We start from the raw sequence: 19,941 nt of genomic DNA on the forward strand, positions 1-19,941 counted from the left end.
GTTAAGTGCCCATGTAAATCTGTGAGAAAGCAAAGTCTAAAATACAATTCTCTTTTCAAGTCTGTATTTCTAAATCATACTGTGTTGACTTCATGGGATGTAACTACACACAGGAAGTCCTGCTTTGAAAAAAACCCCATACAAAAGATGCAAAATCTGTGAAATTGACAATGGCAAGAGAATCACACCTTTTGCCACACTGACAGGAAAGACTTGTAAGTAATGGACTTGGTGCCTGGCCATCCGAGTCAGCCACCAAGTCATTTTTCTAGACACTGTCCATAGTTGAGCACATTCCCAAATTTCATGCAACCTAATTTAAACTGGCGGTTCTGATGGGAATGAACACTCCATCAAAGTAAATGCTTGACAACCCTGACACCTAGTGGCTGTGAAGAAACTGGAGAAAATCCAGTTTGGGAAAAGAGGTTAACTGCGGCAGTGTCTCTCACACACGTAGACTTCAATGATTAATGATATTATAAAGTAATAATTATAAAAGCAACCCTGACCAATTCTCGCTCTGAATTTTTCTTGGAATCTAAACAAGGCAGAAATGTAAAATATATTTTCTTTCAACCTTATGTTTAGCAAATTTTTACTAATTTTCAGAGATCAGATAAGAAAACTGAAGGTTGATTCATATTTTGGTATATTTATGAATCTTTTACTTAATTTTGTTTGTACAAACACATAGTTTACCTGGTCTTCAGTTGAATTTTTCTCAAGCATCCCCCTGTCAAATATAAAAGTTATCTGGTCAAGCATTCATACAGGTTCCCTTTATGCTGCTGAAGCATCCAAAGGATAGTTGTACCTTTACAAATGAGCAGGAGTTTCCTTTAAGAAAGACAAAAGGGCACGTGTGGAAACCCTTATTTTAACCCCTATAGTGCACATCTAAAAGTAAGAACCACAGAGAATGCTGCAGGAAGTCACAAAACAGATATGTCTACACAGCACAGCACAACCTACTTCTGCCCTAAACAGCAGAAGGAAAGTGTCCGTAGCCCCACCTAACCCTGACAGGCAGGACAGCAGAAAGCCTAAAGCATTCATCTCCTCCACCAAGGAGAGTCCTGACTCCTACCTGCTGACGTTTGAAGGCCAAGTAATCCAGATTTTCCAGCTCCTTCCCAAGCTTCTGGTAGGTTTTCTGGAGGTCAGATTTGTTGGAGACATTTTTAAGAGACTCAAATGTCCTTTGAAACTGAAATTAAAAACAAAAATAAATAATTAGGATAGCAGCATATTTTTTCTCAAATTTCAAACTAGCTAACACAAAGAAATAGTTGATACTGAGCCTCAGAGATAATAAATACTAACTAATTGCCTTTCAGTAAAATAATTAGGGATGATTATGAAGATTAGAAACTGTACAACCAATGTTATTGCACGTATGAAAGTCCAATTAGTCCTCATTTCAACAGAAGAATATACTGGATTTAAAAAAACCTCTTCGACATTGATAAGAGTGTGGTGGTTACGGGGGGGAGGGGGGAATGGGAGAGGGATAGGGGGTGGGAGGGGCACAAAGGAAACAAGATAGAAGGTGACAGAGGACAATCTGACTTTGGGTGGTGGGTATGCAACATAATTGAACGACAAGATAACCTGGACTTGTTATCTTTGAATATATGTATCCTGATTTATTGATGTCACCCCATTAAAAAAATAAAATTATAAAAAAAAAAAAAAAAAAAAAAAAAAAAAAAAAAACCTCTTCATGTCTTAGCATATACACTGCTACATTTAAAGAAAAAAAGTGCAACAAATGTATAATTTCAAATCATAATGAGGAAGAATTAAAAGAGCTCTCACATTCCAACCATGCAAACAAGTTTATGTAAAAGTAGCTGCTTGCCTCTGTAGAAATATCTATGCAGAATAGGCACCCAGCGAACATCAGCCAGGAAGATCTTCCAGATTATACATTTTGAGAAGGTAAGAAAATCATCATTTTGATGATCGAGACATATGTAGCATGTTCAGAAAACATTTATTCATTTCTGCTCTACAACACAGATGAGTTATGAAATCAGTCCTGCTGAATCAGAATGTTCTGTTATTTTTAAGGCAGATACTAGATAAACACAAAGGAGACAAATTGCAGTGAATCATAGAATACTGTTCTGCTACTAATAAGTAATTAAATAGAGGGAGCTCACAAGAAATTGAATTCTTGGTTTATTTTAGTCAATCAGAACATGCTTTGGAAGATTAGTGATTGAAAATGTCAAGTAATGTCATCTGCAAGACATTTGCATTTTCTCTCGCTTCACAGCACTAACTTTTCACATGCTTACTGTGTGCTATTAGATGGATTTCTACATATAGAGACTGCACCATCTTGAACACACTAGAACTTTACTGCGCCTATGATGCTGTAAGACAGGCTAATAGGATTTTACAGAATATAATTAAGTTTCTAGGGAAATGATTTGACCCTTACTATTTCAAGTTCTATGGAATAAGTTATATTATAATGGCATTCAACTAAATTAAATCCTCAATTTCATGAAAGCAACATGTTTATCTCAATCCAAGGTGGCAGAGGAAAAAGAAATGGGAAATAACAGTACTAAGCTTCCACAGCAGGCCAGTAAATTACATTCAACAATGTAATCTTTTGGAACCTACTATGCACAGGCACTATGAATATAAAACATTTTCTGCACAAAACGAATTTACAAACTATCAGAGAAATTAGACATGAAACTCAGAAATGGGAAAGACTCTGACATTTGAGTGCCTGCTTGGTGCCAGATACCTTATGCTTTCTAATTGAATTCTCACAGGAACCACAAGAGTTCCTATTTCTCTTCCCAGTCTCCCAGTGAGTGAATGGGGACTCAATCTAAACTGGGTTTTGACTACAATGTTATGCTCTTTCTACTCTATCATTAACCCTTAACACAAGGCACAGTAAAGAGAATGCAAAAAAAGAGATAAAAGGAACATGATAAAACAGAAAAAACTCATTGATATTAATTGAGACACTAAGGTCACATAAAAGGCCTGAGGGCAATTTGAGTTGGGCCTCAAAATACAGGAAGAATTTTCAAAGCCTTACATGGTAACCAATCCCATCCATCAGTTTAAACATAACCAAAGTCTGCTCATTTCCCCCTTCTGTAACATAGTAAACAAATTTCTTGTAACATTATTTTAACAACCATTATATTGACTGTTTATTGTTATATGATCAGTTCTGTGCCTTGCCATTCCTCGGTCCATTCTCACTATGTTCAAATCAAAATAATACCATATCTAAAATTTTGAACAATTTAAATATTTTTATCTATAAGCAATATAAACTTTTGCCAATCAATCTGTTTTCTAAGAAATATTAGCTCTACATCTTAAATATTTCTTATCACATTTATGCCTGTGAACTTTTATACAACTCCAAAAAGAAACTGTATGGTTAACACATTAGTAAGGCTTTGAAATAAGAAACAGGAAACCAATAATTTCAGATAATCTGTCCATAGCCAAAGAAGAAAAAGAGAAAATCCAGTAAGGATACATCACCACAAAATGTTCCCAAAAGGTCACAGTTTGCATAATGTGGAGATTTTAGCTTGAACTTTCATTATCAGGACTTATCGCCTCCATTTATTGATATCAAATAGCTCAGAATACTCAAACTATGATGATTCATTCACTCAAGTAGATTTATTTTCATTTACAAAAACAAATAATTGTCAAGAAAAGGTCAGACAAAATCTGTAGTGGAACTTTGTGTTTGATCCCTACTAAACACACCCATCAATGTCTTCTCACATATGCACTTAAAGATGCTAAAGAATAAAAGCAATAATTTTACCTTTCAGATTAAGCTGAAACACAAAAGATAAAAATATGACAATGGTTATGGTAAATTTTAGATTTTACTTAAAGATTTTTGATGTTGACTTAATTTGAAGATGGTTTATTTCAATAGGCCACTGTGCTTGATCATTGAAAGAGACCTCTTGAGATTTTTCTACATTAGTTCAGTCATTTGTGATTTCATTATATTGACTATGTCTCAAAATAAATCATCTCTCAATTTAAGATAACTTGGGAAAGAAGCACAATTAATCAAAGAGATTTTAGTATTCCTGAAATCTACCAGTTCAAAGTTTTGAGTGGTAATTTAAACTAATTCAAGAACTCCAAAATAATTTATTGAACACTGAATTTATCCTGTGTTAATATCTTATTACAGGCCAAATTGAAACCTAAAAAAGCCCACAGTGAATAAATCTGAACCCAAAACAAACCTAGGTATATTCTAAAACTATCAAAACTTAATATTAAAATGATCTCATAGTGACATCAGAGAAATGTTGGAATGAGAGATTTCCTTGTTCTCTCTTCTTGACATTCCAACAATTTGAATAGCTATAGCTCAACAAAAGATTCTCAACATGAAGTCATTTTTGAGAGATCTACATATTGAAGCATCTAAAGGTGGACAAGTGGGAACAAATGAGGGAGGTAAAAAGGGAGGATGGCTCAAACAAATCATGGTTGCAACCCTGCAGCTGGAAGCTCACAGTGGGTTCAATCTGCATAGCAGGGGAACACAGTCATGACTAGTGCTTCTTACATCCAGGAGTGCAGAGAGATTCAGTGGGCACTCTTGCAGCAGTGAACAGCAAGAGCTGCAAATGAACATAGAAACTTGAGCAGAAGGGTGCTGCTGCAGTTGTTTTATGGTCAGCATTTCATAAAGAGAAGCAAAGCCACAGAGCCCTGCTGCCTTGTAGATTCCCAGAACTTGCCCCCTTTATCTTTGGTATTGGATTATGGAGCACATTATTAACAAACCTGAGAAATAGTAATACAAAATCACTATTTCCCCTGAGCAAAGGGTATATGTTCTCTGTGACTGGTCCCTGGTCAGGATGCAAGGGGAATCCCACAGATGTCCATGGTTGCCATTACTTGGAGGGCAGAAGGAAGAAGGCTCCAGGTTCCCTCAGCAAATCCCACCACCACATGTCATGGCTTCACTGACTGCAGCCAGAGATGGGGTAAGGGTCAGCACTGAGATTTTACAGAGCTAAAATACTTGCGATTCAGTGCCACCTATTGGAAAATAATAGAAAGACCTCCTTATAGTAATCTGCTAGAGAAATGCCACTTGTACATAGATGCCTAGCCAGAGAAGGAACCCTTCAAATACCATGAATAACCAAGGTAGTGAGGCTCCTCAGAAAGAAAATGAAAATTATCCAGAAATCAAAAGTAAACATATAGACATATGTGATATAAATGACAGATAATTTAATATTGAAGTTCTGAAAATAATGAAATGTGAGAAAATACAGACAGGCAATCGAATGTCTCAGAAAACAAATTAACAAACAAAATGATTACTTTACCAAACAGATTGAAACTTTAAAAAAGAACAAAACAGAAATTACAGACACAAAGAACTCAGTAAAAGAGATCAAGAATAAATAAGTATGCATAAGAAATAGAGTTTACCAGATGGAGAAAAGAATTAGTGATATCAAAGGTAGATATATAGAATGATACAGAGAGAAGAAGAGAGACTTAAGCATAAAAAAAGAAAGAAATCTATAAGAACTCCATCAAACACAGCAGTATAAGAATAACAGGTGCGCTGGCCAATTGACTCAGTGGATAGAGTGTCAATCTGGTGTATGGATGTCCTGGGTTGGATTTCCAGTCATGGCACACAAGTGAAATGATCACCTGCTTCTCTCCCCTACCCTCTCTCCCTTCTCTCCCTCTTCTCCTCCCAAAGCCAGTGGCTCAATTTGTTCAAGCATTGGCCCTGGTCACTGAAGATGACTCAGTTGGTCTGAGCACATCAGCCTCTGGCACAAAAAATAGCTCAGTTGTCAGCCCCAGTTGGGCATTGCCAGATCGATCTTGATGGGGACATATACTAGAGTTGGTATCACTATCTCCCCTCATCTCACTTAAAAATAAGGAATAATAGGCATACCAGAAGGAAAAGAAAGGGAGAAGGGAATGGAGAGCCTATTCAAACAAAAAATTGATGAGAACTTCCCAAACCTATGGAAAGAGCTAGATCTTCAAATCCAAGAGGCAAACAGCACACTTAGTTATGTCAATCCAAAGAGGGCTTCTCCAAGAAACTATGTATTAAACTATCAAAAATTAATGACAAAATAACATCAGAATAATGATGGCATGAGAGATACCCTTGATCTTTCCCCTTGAAATTTCAACAAACTGAACAGCTATCATGCAGTGAAGGAACCCCATCTGGGCTCACAGGCTTGCTGAAAAGATTCACACACCAAATGGACTAAAGGTGGAAAGGTTTGAGAAGAGAATCAAATGCTAAGACACACTCATGGTCAGCTCTGGAGAGCAGAGAGACCAAATTGTCTGGGTTTTTGTCTGTCAATCCTCCAGAGAGGGGAGAAGCCCAAAGTGACTGAGTTATTTTTTGTTAAATTTATTAAAAATACCACTCTCAGTGCCATCAGAGAAAAAAAAAATCAAATACCATGACTACATAGAGAGAGACATAATTCAGAAAGAAAATGAAAAACCTCCAGAAAGAAATTTCAATTACATGGAAATCTTGGAGTTAAATAATAGAGATTACAAAATTGAATTTCTCAAAATACTCAATGAGATGTGAGAGAACACTAATAAGCAATTCAATGAGTTCAAAACAAATTAATGAACAAAATGAGTATTTCACCAAGGAGATAATAGAAACTTTAAAAAACACATACACACACAGATGACGAACAACTCAATATATGAATTGAAAATTGAGATAGCAAGTGTAGCTAATAGAACAAGCCAGATAGAAGATCAAAACAGTGACATAAAATACAGGCAACTAAAGATGATAAAGAGAAGAAAGAGACTCAAGAATTTAAAAAAAATTATAAAGCTTTACAAGAATTCTCTACCTCCATCAGAAATAGCAATATAAAAAACAATGGGTATCTCAGAAGAAGAGAGGGAGACAGAAATGGAGAGCCTATTAAAACAAATAATTGATGAAAAGTTCCTTGGTCTATGAAGTTAGACCCTCAAACAAAGATGCAAACATAATTCCTAGTTACCTCAACCAAAACTGACCTTCTCCAAGGCACATCATAATAAAATTGTCCAAAGTCAATGAAAAAGAAAACATTCTCAGGACAGCTAGGATAAGAAGAATATAACATCTAAAGGGAGAGAGCCATTAGGTTATCATCAGACTTCTCAGCAGAAACTCTACAAGAGAGTAGACACAAACATTTAAAGTACTGAAAGAGAGAAATTGTCAGCCAAAAATACTATATCCATCAGCATTATCCTTCAAAAATGAAGAAGAAATAAAAACTTTTGCAGACATACAGAAGCTGAGGGAATATATCACCAGAAAACCCACACTGCAGGAAATACTCAAGGGAGTTATTTGACCAAACTCAAAAAACAAAACATCAAAACTACAAGTAATAGCTCCAACAAAGTTACAATAAAAACAAAGATAATCTGTGACAAGAAGATAAAAGGGGAGTGAATAAAGGTCAGCAGTAGCTATGGAGGATGGAGTGCAGAAGCACTCATAAGACAAAGGACTCTTGTATACATGAAAAGTTTTCTCTTAAAACCTAATGGTAACCACCAATGAAAGACCCACATTGAAACACATAGCTTAAAAAAAAAGAAATGGGGGGGAAATGTATGGAATACTAGCAAACAAAAACAACTGACAGGAACAAAAAAGAGAAGAACCAAACAAGACACAGAGAAACAAAAAACAATACATAAAATGGCTATAAGAAATCTTCAGGGGTCAATAGTTACCCTAATGTAAATGGACTGAACTCACCAATAAAGAAGCACAGAGTAGCAAATTGGATCAAAACGCAAATCTAGAAGAAATGGATATTTGTCAAGAGACAAATCTAAGCTGCAAGGACAAAAGTAGACTCAAAGTGAAACGTTGGAAAATTATCCTCTAAGCAAATAATCCCCAAAGAAAAGCACATGTATACAATGAATATCTAACAATTCTGACTTCAAACAACAAAGTTAAGAAGAGACAAAGATGGACATCTCAACACAACATTGACGGCTTTAGATAGATCATCCAAACAGAAAAACAAAGAAATATCTACCTTAAATGACATACCAGATCAAATGAGCATAATAGGCATTTACAGAACATTTCATTCCATCATCAGACTACACATTTTTTTCCAGCATGCATGGAACATTCTCAAGGATAGACCATATGTTGGGTCACAAAACTAACCTTAACAAAATCAAAATGATTGAAATTATACCAAGCTTATTCTTTGACCTTAAGGCTTTGAAATCAGAATTCAAATGAAAAAAAGTTTAAAAACCCACAAAATTGTGAAAATTAAACAATATACTACTAAGTCAAAGAAGAAATAAAAGCAGCAATCAAAAATATATACAGACAAATGAGAATGAGAATGGAAGATATCAAAACTTCTGGGATGCAGCAGAAGCAGTAACATGAGGAAAGTTTCTTTCACTACAGGTTTGTATCAAGAAACAAGAGCAATCCTAAGTAAACAACTTAACATCACATCTGAAAGAACTAGGAAAAAAAAGAACAAAGGCAACCCAAAGTCAGCAGAAGAAAGGAAACACTAAAAATTAGAAAGGAGCTAAAGGGGTCTCAAACTCGCGGCCCGCGGACCGCATGTGGCCCGCCGAACAATTTTGTGCAGCCCGCAGACTAATCCACGAAGTTCAAATTTAGTCTGCGGGCCACACAAAATTGTTCGGCAGGCCGCGAGTTTGAGACCCCTGAGCTAAATGAAATAGAGAACAAACACTATAGAAAATTTAATACAACAAAGAGCTGGTTCTTTTAAAAGATCAATAAAATTGACAAACCTCTGGCTAAACTCACTAAAGAAAAAAGAAAAATGACTCATATAAAAAAATCCAAAATGAAAGAAATTACCACAGATATCATAGATATACAAAGGATCATACAAGAATAGTATGAAAGATTATATGCCAACAAATTCAACATTCTAGAAGAAATGGATACATTCCTAGAATATGGAATTTTCTTAAACTGAGTCACGAAGAAATGGAAAACCTAAATAGACTCCTAAGCAGGGAGGAAATAATAACAACTATCAAAAACCTCCCCAAAAACAAAAGTTCAGGACCAGAAGGCTACATTAGTGAATTCTACCAAACATTCAAAGATTTGGTACCTATAATTCTTAAAGTCTTCCAAAAAAGAGAAGAAGAAGCAATACCTCCTAACATATTCTATGAGGCCAACATAACCCTGACACCAAAAACTGGCAAGGACAACACACAAAAAAATAAAACTAAAGACCAATATTTCTGATGAATACAAATGCAAAAATCCTAAACAAAATACTAGCAATTCAAATATAACAACACATTAAAAAATAATACATCACAATCAAGCAGGCTTCATTCTAGGAGCATAGGAATGGTTCAATATACATAAATCGATCAGTGTAATACACCATATCAGCAAAATGAAGGACAAAAATCATATGATTTGATCAATAGATACAGAAAAGGCATTTGATAAGATACAACATTCATCCATATTTAAAACATTCAATAAAAGGGGCCCTGGCCAGTTGGCTCAGCGGTAGAGCGTCGGCCTGGCGTGCAGGAGTCCCGGGTTCGATTCCCGGCCAGGGCACACAGGAGAGGCACCCATTTGCTTCTCCACCCCTCCCCCTCTCCTTCCTCTCTGTCTCTCTCTTCCCCTCCTGCAGCTGAGGCTCCATTGGAGCAAAGATGGCCCAGGCGCTGGGGATGGCTCTGTGGCCTCTGCCTCAGGTGCTAGAATGGCTCTGAATGCAGCAGAGCGACGCCCCAGAGGGGCAGAACATCGCCCCCTGGTGGGCATGCCGGGTGGATCCCGGTCGGGCACATGCGGGAGTCTGTCTGACTGCCTCCCCATTTCCAACTTCGGAAAAATGAAAAAAATAATAATAATAAAATAAATAAATAAATAAACATTCAATAAAAGGGTATAGAAGAAAAGTACCTCAACAGAATAGAGGCCATATATGACAAACTATCAGCCAATATCATACTAAATGGTGAAAAAATGAAGGCTTTTCTTCTAAAATCAGGAACAAGGCAAAGTTGCCCACTCTCTTCGCTCTTATTCAACATAGTTCTGGAAGTTTTAGCCAGAGCAATCAGGCAAGAGAAAGAAATAAAGGTATCCATTTGGGGAAAGAAATAAAGGTATTACTTTTTGCAGATAACATGATCCTATATATAGAAAATCCCAAAGACTCCATTGAAAAACTATTAGAAACAATAAACCAATACAGCAAAGTTACAAGACATAAAAATCAATATGCAAAAGTCTATTGCTTTCCTATATCCCAATGATGAAACTTCAGAAAATGAACTAAAAAAATTTCTTTTACAATTGCAACAAAAAATAAATAAAATATGTAGGAATAAACTTAATAAAGACTATGAAAAACCTATATACTAAAAACTACAAAACGTTATTGAAAGAAATTGAAAAAGACATAATGAAATGGAAAAATGTTCCATGTTCATAGATTGGAAGAATCTACATCGTTAAAATGGTCATATTCCTCAACACAATATACAAAGTAATACAACCTCAATCAAAATCCCAATGTCATTTCTTAAAAAAAAAGAACAAGAAATCATCAGGTTTGTATGGGACCATAAAAAAACCCAAATAGCCAAAGCAATCTTGAGAAAAAAGAATGAAGTGGAGGTACCACACTACCTGACTTCAAATTATACTCTAGAGCCACAACAATCAAAATAGCATGGTATTGGCAGAAAAAGACATATAGACCAGTGGTACAGAATAAAGTGCCCAGAAATAAAATCACAGATACATGTACAAATAATCTTTGACAAAGGAGACAAAAACACACAATGGAGTAAAGAAAGCCTCTTCAATAAATGGTGCTGGAAAAACTGCAAAGCACATTCAAAAGAATGAAGCTCGCCTGACCTGTGGTGGCGCAGTGGATAAAGCGTCGACCTGGAAGTGCTGAGGTCGCCGGTTCGAAACCCTGGGCTTGCCTGGTCAAGGCACATATGGGAGTTGATGCTTCCAGCTCCTCCCCCCTTCTCTCTCTCTCTCTCTTTCTCTCTCCTCTCCCTCTCTCTCCTTTCTATAAATGAATGAATAAAATAAAATAAATTAAAAAAAAAAAAAGAATGAAGCTTGACTACAATTTGTCCCTATGCACAAAAAAATTAATTCAAAATGAATCAAAGACCTAAATATAAGATCTGAAACAATAAATTACATAGAAAAGAACATAAGTGCTAAATTTATGAACCTTGGTCATAGAGAACATTTTATGAATTTGACCCTAAAAGCAAGGGAAGTAAAAGGCAACAATGAATGAATGGGACTATATCAAAATAAAAAGTTTCTGCACAGGAAAAGAAACCAACAACAAAACCAAAAGGCATCCAAGCAAATGGGAGGTGACATTTAAAAACAACAGCTCCAATATGGGGTTAAAATCCAAAATATATAAAGAAATCACAAAGCTCAGTGACAGACAAGCAAACAATCCAATTAAAAAATGGGGAGAAGACCTGAACAGACACTTCTCCCAAGAGGACATACAAATAGCCAGCAGATATATGAAAAGATGCTCATCTTCACCAGTGATTAGAGAAATGCAAATCAAAACTACAATGAGATACCACTTCACATCTGTTAGATTGACTATTATCAACAAGACAGGTAATAACAAATATTGGAGAGGCTGTGGAGAAAAAGGAACCCTCATTCACTGCTGGAGGGTATGCACACTGGTACAGTCATAACGAAAGACAGTATAGTAGTTCCTCAAAAAATTAAGATAGAACTACCATATGACCCAACAACAATCCCTTTACTGAGCTAACAGAAAAAAACCCTCAAATATATTGCTACACAACAACAAATGTACCCCCATGTTCATCGCAGTATTATCACAGTGGCCAAGACATGAAAACAACCAAAGTGTCCTTTAATAGAGGATTGTACAAAGATGCAGTCCGTATATACAATGGAATACTACTCAGCCAGAAGAAATGATAACATTTTGCCACTTAAAACAACATGGATAGATAGACCTTGAGAACATTCTACTGAGTGAAATAAATCAGAAAAAGCTAAGAACAATATGATTACACACATAGGTGGAATATAAAACTGAGACTCATGGACATAGATGAAGTTGTTGTGGTAACTAGGGGAAGGGGTTATGGTGGAGGTGCACTGAGGAGGGGAGTAAAGCGGGACAAATATACAGTGATGGAAATGATTTGACTTTGCGTGATGGGTACACAACATAATCAACAGTTCAAATACTATAGAAATGTTTACTTGAAACCTATGTACTCTTATTGATCAATGTCACCCCATTGAATTTAATCTTCTAAATAAATTTGTTTTAAATTAATGACAAAGAAAGAATTTTCAAGACAGCCACGGAAAAAAAAAAACTAACCTATAAAGAAAAGCCCATTACTTTATCATCAGACTTCTCAGCAAGACTCTACAAACCAGAAGTGAATAGAACCAAATTTTCAAATTACCAGCCAAATATAATATATCCAGCAAAGTTATCCTTTAAATATAAAGGAGAAACAAAGACTTTTCCAGACATACAGAAGCTGTGAGAATTTATCACCAGAAAAACCTTCATCTCAGGAAATATTCAAGGGGGTTATTCTACCTGAAACACAGAACTAAAGGTCACAAAACTACAAGTATGATCACTAACAAATTTACAGCATAAACAGGGATAATTTGTGACAACGAAGTATAAAAGGGGAAGGGGTAAAGGTCTAAATTTTCAGAAGATGGAGATCAGATGCATTCAAAAGAGAAAGAACTAGTATAAATATGAAACTTTATCATAAACCTAACGGTAAACACACACACATATACACAAACACAAAGCTTAAAAAAGGAGGCAGCAGAGGAATACCACCAAACAAAAACAACAGACATAAACACAAAGGAAAAGAACCAATGGAGGCACAGAGCTACCAGAAAACAAAAGAAAGAAAATCCTCGCACATCAATAATTATCCTAAACGTAAATGAACTATGTTCACCTTCATCTCCTTCATTTCTCTCATTCATTCTTCACCCCACCACATCATTTCACAAGATGAATTCATCATCCTCATCACTGGCCTCTGTGCCCTCAATATGGCCCTTTTGCCAACTGCTGACAGAGTAAAGGTCCTAAAATATAAAATTCACTTATATAATTTCCCTGCTTAAATTCTTTAATGGTCCCCCCTCAGCTTTCAGACTGAGTTTAAACTTTTTAATTTAGTTCATAGGCCATTCACAAGTAGGTCTATGCCCACCTCTTCAGCTTCAGCTCATTTCTCCCACAGTCATCCTACATCTCAGCCATTCATAATTATTACAGGTCTTCAAAAATATCTATTTTCTCCACTTAAAATGCTCTCTTCCTCCACTGCCTTTCTTATCTAGTTCTTTCTCCAAACTTGGCCTTGCTTTTATTCACTCAAAAAACTCTCCATTAACACAGTTGCCATCATGCCTCCTTAACAACCTTAAACCAACCTCTATCATAGCAACTTATATTATTAATTTATTTCTTATCTACTCCATAAATTTCTGAAAAAGCAGAATGATGCTATTTTTTTACATATAAGTCTGTAGCACATAGTACAGTGACTGGCACACAGTAAGCACACAAAAAATAAGTATTTGATGAATGGATTAATAAATTAATCAAATTCAGGCTACCTGGGATGATGCTGGTCCTTTTCAGAAGTTAAAATTTTTTTTTTATAAATAAATTTTTATTTTAATAGGGTGACATCAATAAATCAGGGTACATACATTCAAAGAAAACATTTCCAGGTTATCTTGTCATTTAGTTATGTTGCATACCCATCACCCGAAGAGAGATCGTCCTCCGCCACCCTCCATCCAGTTCTCTCTGTACCCCTCCCCCTCCCCCTCTCCCTCCTTCCCTCCCCCCACCCCCCATAGCCACCACACTCCTGTTCATGCCTCTTAGTCTCGCTTTTATGTCCCACCAATGTATGGGATCCTGCAGTTCCTGTTTTTTTCTGATTCGCTTATTTCACCCCGCACAATGCTACCAAGACTGCACCATTCCACTATAAGTGATCCGATGTCACCATTTCTCCTAGCTGAATAATATACCATGGTGTATATGTACCCCATCTTCTTCATCCAGGCCTCTATTTTTTTTACAGTGATTAAAAGCCTTTAAGCGAACTCTTGGCCAATACAGCAAGAATCCATAAATGAGTAGTGTCCTTAACATGTTCCCCAATCCAAGTTGGCCCCATCACCATGCCAAATCCCTGAAAAATGCAAGTCTGTTAGGAGCTGTCCCAGGGAGCAGGAGTCCAGGAAAGTTCCCCACAGGAAAAGTCCGCATGGCACTGGAATTGTTGTCACCATTCTATACTTTGCAGCTCATGTCCAAGTCCCAATGACCACTGCTTCTAGCTGGTAATGATTCAGGTAGACTGGAAAAAGCCATTTGCAGCATGCGGGGATATGGAGCTTCTGTTCTCCTCTGCCTGGAGAGTTGAGACCAGGTTGCTTTTCCCTGGAGCTCTGTGACTGTGGCCTGGTAAAGAGAACCTTGGGATACACTAAGCTGGGTGGCAAAGGTAAATTCATAATACAAGTTGGCAAAAGGAGGAAAGAGAGCTCTAAATTAAGAGTAGGTCCTAGCCTGAAATATGAGTGGGGCATTGAGGTAGGAGGGATAAAGGAAACACTATATATTAAGCAAAGCAGCAGAAAATAGGACTATCAACACCCACAACAGAGATCTTTGAGGGAAGAATAAAAAACCTGACTATTCAGGCAAAACATACTTAAGTGGCCCTTGTGCGAATGAAATCAGTTTACCTGCTTCTTGGAAGAAATACCCTAGGCTCGTCCACAGTGTCGTAGATGGGGCCGACGGCCCTGGGCACCTTCAGCCTTCAGTGGCAAACCCCAGCTTTCTGGGCAAGGTTAGGTCATAGGTGGCTGGAGCAGGGCTGGAAGAGACTGAACCCTCCCTTAGAGGAGCTAGGGGGAAGCCCACCTTCCAGTGTCCCTGTTTCCTCACAGCAGAGATGTGTAAGCCTGGCAGGCTTTAGCTCAATGACCTTCCTTTCCACTATTGAAGCAGGACCCAGATGGCCTCCTATGAGACCCCTTTGGGGTGTTGGAGCCTTTAAGGGTGTATCCTAAAAGCTGGTAGTTCCCCCTGATCTCTATTGGGCTTTTTCTGCCTCTAGGTATCTTAAAAGCCATTCTCAGAAGATCTCGCTGAGGGGTTTGAGGATCCCCATCCGCCTATATAAATCTTTTCCATATATCTGGAGCTATTTGGAAAAAAGACAGAACAGTGTTATTAGCTAGATCTAATAAAGAAGGTAGTAGTTTGCAGGCGAAAAAGATTTGGTGTCTCCTGTTCATCAGCATTCAAAAGAAATGGAAATTTTTTTTTTTAAGTAAAAAGCACGATATGGTAGACCCGTCGGAGTCATTGGCCTGGTGTGCAGGATTCCCGGGTTCAATTCCCGGCCAGAGCACACAGGAGAAGCGCCCATCTGCCTCTCCACTCCTCCCCCTCTCCTTCCTCTTGGTCTCTCTCCTCCCGCCTGCAGCCAAGGCTCCACCGGAGCAAATCCACCCTGGGCACTAAGGATGGCCCCATGGCCATGGCCTCCGCCCCAGTCGCTAGAATGGCTCCAGTCGCAACAGAGCAACATCCCAGATGGGCAGAGCATTCCCCCCGGTAGGCATGCCAGGTGGATCCCAGTCAGGCGCATGCAGGAGTCTATCTGACTGCCTCCCCATCCCCATCCTCAGAAATATACAAAAAATAAATAAATAAAATAAAAAATACTAAAAAAAAAGGAGGGGGAGGGCATTCCCTTGTGCTAAAGCTCCAGGGAGCATGGAGTGAGCTTGAGTATGTCCTATGAAACATGGAGCTCTATGTTTACATATGTCTTTGAAGAAGGAGGGACTGCTGAAATAGTTTATCAGCATTTGTCCCTAAGACAGCAGCCTTTATAGTGGGAACACCATACGTAAATATTTGCTGTCTATAGATTAAGGGGGGAATATGGCAAATGCTGAAAAGCCATGATCTTTGTGCCACTCCCCTCCCCCAACCCCCTCCCTCTCCTACCCCACCCTGTAACCCCAACACTGTTGATCATGTCTCTGAGTCTCATCTTTATGTCCCACCTATGTATGAAAACATATAGTTCTTAGTTTTTTCTGATTTACTTCTTTCACTCAGTATAATGTTATCAAGGCCTATCCATGTTGTTGTAAAAGATCCTATGTCATCATTTCTTATGGCTGAGTAGTATTCCATAGTATATATATACCAAAGCTTTTTAATCCACTCGTCCTCTGATGGACACTTGGGCTGTTTCCAAATCTTTGCTATTGTGAACAATGCTGCCATAAACATGGGGGTGCATTTCTTCTTTTCAAACAGTGCTATGGTGTTCTTGGGGTATATTCCTAACAGTGGGATGGCTGGGTCAAAAGGCAGTTCGATTTTTAATTTCTTGAGGAATCTCCATACTGTTTTCCACAGTGGCTGCACCAGTCTGCATTCCCACCAGCAGTGCAGGAGGGTTCCCTTTTCTTCACATCCTCGCCAGCACTTATTCTGTGTTGTTTTATTGATGAGCGCCATTCTGACTGGTGTGAGGTGATATCTCATTGTGGTTTTAATTTGCATTTCTCTAATCATTAGTGATGTTGAACATTTTTTCATATGCCTATTGGCCATCTGTGTGTCCTCTCTGGAGAAGTGTCTATTCATTTCTTTTGCCCATTTTTGGATTGGATTGTTTGTCTTCCTGGTATTAAGTTTTACAAGTTCTTTATACATTTTGGTTATTAACCCCTTGTCAGACGCTATGTCAAATATATTCTCCCATTGTGTAGTTTGTCTTTTTATTCTGTTCTTATTGTCTTTAGCTGTGCAGAAGCTTTTTAGTTTGATAAAGTCCCATTTGTTTATCCTGTCTTTTATTTCACTTGCCTGTAGAGACAAATCAGCAGATATATTGCTGCGAGAGATGTCAGAGAGCTTACTGCCTATGTTTTCTTCTAAGATGCTTATGGTTTCACGGCTTACATTCAAGTCTTTTATCCATTTTGAGTTTATTTTTGTCAGTGGTGTAAGTTGGTGGTCTAGTTTCATTTTTTTGCAGGTAGCTGTCCAGTTTTCCCAACACCATTTTTTGAAGAGGCTGTCTTTACTCCATTGTATTGTCTTACATCCTTTGTCAAATATCAGTTGTCCATAGAGCTGTGGGTTTATTTCTGAGTTCTCTGTTCTGTTCCATTGATCTATGTGCTTGTTCTTATGCCAGTACCATGCTGTTTTGAGTACAATGGCCTTATAATATAACTTGATATCTGGAAGTGTGATACCTCCCGCTTTTTTCTTCCTTTTCAGGATTGCTGAGGCTATTCGTGTTCTTTTTTGGTTCCATATAAATTTTTGGAATATGTGTTCTATGTCTTTGAAGTAAGTCATTGGTATTTTCATTGGTATTGCATTGAATTTATAAATTGCTTTGGGTAATATAGACATTTTAATGATGTTTATTCTTCCTAACCATGAGCACGGTATATGCCTCCACATATTCGTATCTTCCCTGATTTCTTTTATCAATGTTTTATAATTTTCCGAGTACAAGTCTTTAATCTCCTTGGTTAGATTTATTCCTAGGTACTTTATTTTTTTGGTTGCAATGGTAAAGGGGATTGCTTCCCTGATTTCTCTTTCTGACAGTTCATTATTAGAGTATAAAAATGCCTCTGATTTCTGAGTATTGATTTTATATCCTGCCACCTTGCCAAATTCTTTTATCAGGTCTAGTAGTTTTTTGACTGAGACTTTAGGGTTTTCTATATACAATGTCATGTCATCTGCAAATAATGATAGTTTTACTTCTTCTTTTCCAATTTGGATGCCTTTTATTTCTTTTTCTTGTCTGATTGCTGTGGCGAGGACTTCCAGAACTATGTTGAATAAGAGTGGTGAAAGGGGACACCCCTGCCTTGTTCCTGATCTTAAGGGGATTGCTTTTAATTTTTGCCCATTGAGTATGATGTTGGCTGAGGGTTTGTCATAGATGGCCTTTATCATGTTTAGGTATGTTCCCTGTATTCCCACTTTGCTGAGAGTTTTGATCATGAATGGGTGCTGGACTTTATCAAATGCTTTTTCTGCATCTATTGAAATTATCATGTGGTTTTTCTCCTTTCTTTTGTTTATGTGATGAATCACATTGATTGATTTGCAAATATTGTACCAGCCTTGCCTCCCAAGAATAAATCCTACTTGATCATGGTGTATGATTTTTTCCATATATTGCTGGATCCGGTTTGCTAATATTTTATTGAGGATTTTTGCATCTAAGTTCATCAGGGATATTGGCCTATAATTTTCTTTTTTTGTGTTGTCTTTGCCTGGTTTTGGAATCAGAATTATGCTCACCTCATAAAAGGAGTTTGGAAGTCTTCCTTCCTCTTGAATTTTTTGAAAAAGCTTGAGAAGGATAGGAGTTAGTTCTTCTTTGAATATTTGGTAGAATTCACTTGTGAAGCCATCAGGCCCAGGACTTTTCTTTTTGGGGAGTTTTTTGATAGCTGTTTCAATCTCATTTGTTGTAATTGGTCTGTTTAGGTTTTCTGATTCTTCCAGATTGATTTTTGGAAGATTATATAATTCAAGGAATTTGTCCATTTCATCTAGGTTGTCTAGTTTTTTGGCATACAGTTCTTCATAGTATTTTCTTACAATATTTTGTATTTCTGTTGTGTCAGTTGTTATTTCTCCACTCTCATTTCTAATTTTATTTATTTGAGTCCTCTCTCTTTTTTTCTTGGTGAGTCTTGTTAAAGGTTCATCGATCTTGTTTACCTTTTCAAAGAACCAGCTCCTGGTTTCATTGATCCTCTGTATTGTTTCTTTAGCCTCTATGTCATTTATTTCTGCTCTGATCTTTATTATTTCCTTCCTTCTAGTAGCTCTGGGCTTTACTTGCTGTTCTTTTTCTAGTTCTTTTAGATGCAGGGTTAAGTTGTTTATTTGAGCTTTTTCTAGCTTCTTGAGGTATGCCTGTAATGCTATAAACTTCCCTCTCAGGACTGCTTTTGCTGTGTCTCATAAATTTTGAGTTGATGTATGCTCATTATCATTTGTTTCTAGGAATTTTTTAATTTCTTCTTTGATCTCAATGTTAACCCATTCATTGTTTAATAACGTGCTATTTAGTTTCCAAGTGTTTGAATGTTTTTTAATTTTTCTATTGTGGTTGATTTCTAGTTTAATGCCATTGTGATCAGAGAAAGTGCTCGATATGATTTCAATCTTCTTAAGTTTGTTGAGCCCGCTTTTGTGCCCTAACATGTAGTCTATTCTAGAGAATGTACCATGAGTGCTTGAAAAGAATGTATATTCTGCTGTTTTAGGGTGAAAGGTTCTGAAGATATCTATTAAATCGAGATCATCTAATATGTCCTTTAAGTCTGCTGTTTCTTTGTTAATTTTCTTTCTTGATGATCTATCTAATGATGATAATGGAGTATTAAAATCTCCTACTATTATAGTATTGCTGTTGATCTCGCCCTTTAAGTCTATCAAAGTCTGCTTTATATATTTAGGTGCTCCTATATTAGGTGCGTAGATATTTATAATGGTTATATCTTCCTTTTGGATTGCTCCCTTTATCATTATGTAGTGACCTTCTTTATCTCTAACTATGGTCTTTGTTCTAAAGTCCATTTTGTCTGATATAAGTATTGCTACCCCAGCTTTTTTTTCATTTCCATTTGCGTGAAATATTTTTTTCCATCCTTTTATCTTCAGTTTGTGTGCATCTTTTGATTTAAGG

At 37.1% G+C, this 19,941-nt stretch overlaps 1 protein-coding gene across 4 annotated transcripts in view; it reads right to left on the bottom strand.

Moving 5' to 3' along the window:
* The window catches only part of CTNNA3 (catenin alpha 3), a 2,095,157-nt gene that overhangs the window by 1,847,291 nt on the left and 227,925 nt on the right, over positions 1 to 19,941 (bottom strand). For all 4 annotated transcript variants that reach the window (XM_066242416.1, XM_066242414.1, XM_066242415.1 and 1 more), the window contains exon 5: positions 1,091 to 1,210. In XM_066242416.1, the coding sequence (XP_066098513.1) occupies positions 1,091 to 1,210 (120 nt within the window). The remainder of the gene's footprint in view (positions 1 to 1,090; positions 1,211 to 19,941) is intronic.

The sequence above is a fragment of the Saccopteryx bilineata genome, chromosome 9 (genome assembly GCF_036850765.1).
Source record: "Saccopteryx bilineata isolate mSacBil1 chromosome 9, mSacBil1_pri_phased_curated, whole genome shotgun sequence".
In the NCBI taxonomy this organism is placed as follows: domain Eukaryota; kingdom Metazoa; phylum Chordata; class Mammalia; order Chiroptera; family Emballonuridae; genus Saccopteryx; species Saccopteryx bilineata.